We start from the raw sequence: 4,140 nt of genomic DNA on the forward strand, positions 1-4,140 counted from the left end.
TAATGTAAATACAAAGTCAATTTCCTGTTACAGATTGTATAAAAAGCACATGTTTCACAAATATTGAAAATTAATTAAATATTATTCAAGCTATGCTAATTAATGTTAATATGTTTGAATTAATAAGTATGTGATGATTTTATATAACTTCACCTTGAGAAACTGTTAAATTAAAATGTAAAGTAACAATTGTCACAGTACTATTCATGATTGTTTTGGTCAGGAAATCACATGCTGTGAAAGGTATGAATATATTTTAAAATGCTCTAATATTAAAATAATGATTACCTTTTACTAGTATTTTCTGGACATATTTCCAGAACGAGTTTCAAGTGTGCTGTGGCTATCAATTTGACAACTCGAATCCGAGCCCTGGGGTACCAGTCCGGTGCTATATTTGCAAGTCTACTGACTAAAGTAAGACTGTTTTTTTTTATATTAGAAGTAATTAGTTACAAGAAGTAATGTACTTAGAAGGGAAGAATTTGATTTAATTAAATGTCATGTATATTACTATGAAGATCGTTGATTGCTCACCATTTAACCAATTGTAGTATAGCATATGAATATCTGAAGAAGAAAATAATATTTAATATTTAAAAAGGCTAGACAAGGGGAAATTCAAATAGTAAAGTACTGTTTGTCCCAAAATTGGCATATAATTGGGCAAAGTGATACATGGGGAACCAACACTGCTGCTATCTAAAACATCTTGTAAATTACCCTATATCATCAAGTGTTTGAACAAAAAGTGCAAATTATGCAATTAATCATTTTACCATCAAATGCAAGCACTTGGTTCAAGGCTTGCGGTACATAAAAGTGCGCGACTCTGCTGACTTGTCAACTTGCCAAATTAAAAAAAATTAAATATTTATTTAACAAGCAAACTTCAAGCTAAATACAAAACAGACTGTCAATATTATATGAAGTGATTATATTTCAAGCATAATAATCACAGGGAAATTAAATGGTGAATTAAATTGAATAATAATTTTCCGTAATGGAAAAATTCAATATTAATTATTTGAGTAAGGACGAACTCAAATATGAGATTTTGTGTAGAAATCAAGAATCTACACATGATAATGTAGAAGCATTAAGAAAGGAACTACGGTGTATTATAAGTACATTGCCAGATATATCTAACTTAACTGGCAAACTTAGTGTAAATGAAGAATTTAACACAGTACAGGCTAAAATAGACTTACTAGGGTTATTGATTGAACAAGCTGAAGAAAATCCTACTAACCTACAAATAGCTAAGATAAAGGCTAAGTTAAGTCATGTACAGTTAAGAATCACTAACCTAAAACAATGTCAAGTCATCCCAAGTTTAGCTATCACACTAGAGCAGCTAGAATCAAAGATAAGAGATCTGTCAGAGAAATTTTTAATAGTTAAAAATAAAATATCTGATCAGGATTTAGAAATCTATCAAGAAAATCTAAATAAATCATTATTATAAGAAGAGGAAATAAATGCTAAATCAGATTTAGATGTAAATGTAATGACAACATCCAATGAAAGCTCCACTCCCATTAAACAAAATCAAGATTTAATCCCTATAGTTTCAACATACTGTATAACTTATACTAAAATATACTAATAAAGTAGTGTTTTTTAGGCCAAGATTCCAGATTTGGACTTGGCTTCAGACTCGGCAGGAATGTTGATGCGCAAGTCTTGGTAGAGCTTGGTCCTCAGAAAGACACGGCACAACTTGGAGAGGGTTCAGCCAAGAGAGACGCCAAAACAACAGCAACCAACAGACAGCAGCAAACACTGAGCTGGAGAAGTCTCATGAAGAGGTTGGGGACAACCATGAGAGTCAGTGGTCAGAAAAATAAATGAATCTCCTGCAATTATAGATTTAAATGTTTAACTAAATATACTGTAAGGTAATTGTACAAGTTGTAAATAACAAAAAAAAATATATAAAATAACATTTTTATTTCGTGTATTCTTTTAAATTACATTTGTTTATAACAATGGACATGTCACTGTTATGGACAAAATTTGTTTCAAAATATTATTTTAAGAACACATTTAATGTTCTTAGGTTTTGATATTTTTAGATATATTTTTCAAAAGGGGGGGCCATGGTGGAAGGAAATACATCTCTTTCTTGGATCCACCCATGTTCAGGCTAGACTGGATAGTATCACAGTAAGGCCCCACTAGAAACAATTTTTTTACGTTTTTCTAGTGATGCCTTGATCACAGTCACAATAGATTTGTTTAGAACATTTGGACTATCTTTAACACTTAATAACATATGACTTATAACATCTGTACATTTTCATACTTTTATGTAAATATTTTTATTATAAAATGATCAGTTTGTTTCAAAAGAATCTAAGCTTTTAAACGATACGATTACTTACTTTTTATGAATTCGTTAACCACGTATCAATTTTAAATTAGAAAAATGTCAAAACAAATACTCTCATTTCAAATCGGGCAGTGTGGAAACTCAATTGGGCTGCAATTTTGGCAAAACATGGCTTTGGAACATGGTTTGAACTTGGAGGGCCAAATTGGACCTTCAAATTTTCTACAGGGAATTGACAACAAGAATAGTTTCTTCCATGAGTTAGACTCTGGGCGACTAGTCCCACGATGTATCATGCTAGATCTAGAGCCTCGAGTCATTCATAACATACGCAATTCTGCGTGCAGGAAGCTATTTGATGCGCAGAACATGTTCATCGGGCAGGATGGTGGTGGAGCAGGGAACAACTGGGCTACAGGCTTCAACCAATCTCAGAAATACAAAGAGATTCTTTTAGATTTGATTCAGCGTGAGACAGAGACAATGGATTGTCTTGAGGGATTTTTAATTACCCATGCTATTTCAGGAGGAACAGGAGCTGGTATGGGTTCTTCCGTATTGGAGCTCCTCACTGAGGTGTATCCCAAAAAAACTATACAAACGTACAGTGTTTTTCCAACCTCTGTAAGCCAAGTGTCTGAATCGGGATTGAAGGAAGGTCAGTACACAGACGTGGTTATAGAACCTTACAATTCATTGCTTACACTTATGAGATTGACCAACTATGCGGATAGTGTGATAGTATTGGACAACTTGGCTTTACACAATAAAACATCAAAATCTAACTTCCTCCCCCTTCCATCTTTTGCTAATATCAATAAAGTCGCTTCCGATGTAATGACAGCTTCTCTAGGTCCAATCAGATACCCCGGCATGATGTTCAACTCACTGAGTGAGGTGGTACTTGCCCTCACACCTGCTCCTAAGTTTCACTTCCTCATGACCGGATACACACCTCTCAGGTCTTTTAACTCACCAGCTTCCGTGAACGTCGTCAAAACGTCAATAGAATCAGTGTTAAGTCATCTGGGAAAGATGAATAATATGTTAGTTTCCATAAAATATCCTAAAATATCTCGTCACGGTTACATTTCTGTTTTTAATGTTATCCAAGGAAATAATCATAAAGAAAATCTGGGAGTGTTGAAAAATAGTCGCCAAGAGTTTTTACAGAAGGCAAGTTATCTAGCCTGGGCAAAGCCCATGTCTCTGTACCAGACAACATTATGTCCTTGGTCGCCCTACCAAACTCATCCCAATCGAGTGTCAGGGCTCAGTATGGTGAACCATTCGGCCATTGTCAGTTTCTTCTACAGCACACTTACACAGTTTGGCAAGCTCTACTCACGTAAAGCCTATATAACACAGATGATGAGTCTTTCTGGTTTCGATGACCTTGAAAATGAACTGGAACTTTGTAAGACTTCTTGTGAAGATCTTATTTTAGAATATGAGTCAGCGTTAACAAGTAATTATTCTAGTAATATGTCCAACTGACTGAAATATGCTCTACAAAGTGTGTAAAGGTGTTTTGGTTGTCCGTATAGGCCTAAGCACGGTATGTACAATAGAGGCATCATAGTTAGTCTAAAAATTCAGTATAATATATTCTGCATTCTTTGCATTTTTCTGAATTAAAACATGTAAACAATAAAAAAATTCACTCCTAATATACATTATAACTCTAATAAATAAATAAAGGTACGGTAAGTTAATATTCTTATGGTGGAAATGGTTTTGATTCTTATAAAACATGTCAATATCGGTAATCTATTTTAAACAGCACACACACTGTACCTCACACC

The 4,140-nt window shown here is 33.9% G+C and overlaps 1 protein-coding gene across 1 annotated transcript; it reads left to right on the forward strand.

Moving 5' to 3' along the window:
- Nucleotides 1-206: 206 nt before the first annotated feature.
- Nucleotides 207-3,832, forward strand: LOC128984407 (tubulin gamma-2 chain-like). The gene is made up of 3 exons (XM_054403725.1): nt 207-243; nt 1,628-1,830; nt 2,564-3,832. The coding sequence occupies exons 1-3, from the start codon at nt 207-209 to the stop codon at nt 3,830-3,832; spliced, it is 1,509 nt and encodes a 502-aa protein (XP_054259700.1).
- Nucleotides 3,833-4,140: the final 308 nt, after the last annotated feature.

This window comes from Macrosteles quadrilineatus, unplaced genomic scaffold (genome assembly GCF_028750875.1).
Source record: "Macrosteles quadrilineatus isolate MER2022 unplaced genomic scaffold, UCM_ALF_1.0 Scaffold_2__2_contigs__length_208266976, whole genome shotgun sequence".
Lineage (NCBI taxonomy): Eukaryota > Metazoa > Arthropoda > Insecta > Hemiptera > Cicadellidae > Macrosteles > Macrosteles quadrilineatus.

Excerpts from the sequence above, each read along its gene's own strand:
- LOC128984407 (XM_054403725.1), top strand. The coding sequence starts at position 207 with ATGATTGTTTTGGTCAGGAAATCACATGCTGTGAAAG. Across the intron at positions 244-1,627 it reads GAAATCACATGCTGTGAAAG|GCCAAGATTCCAGATTTGGA; the intron begins GTATGAATATAT and ends AGTGTTTTTTAG. Across the intron at positions 1,831-2,563 it reads GGTTGGGGACAACCATGAGA|GGAATTGACAACAAGAATAG; the intron begins GTCAGTGGTCAG and ends AATTTTCTACAG.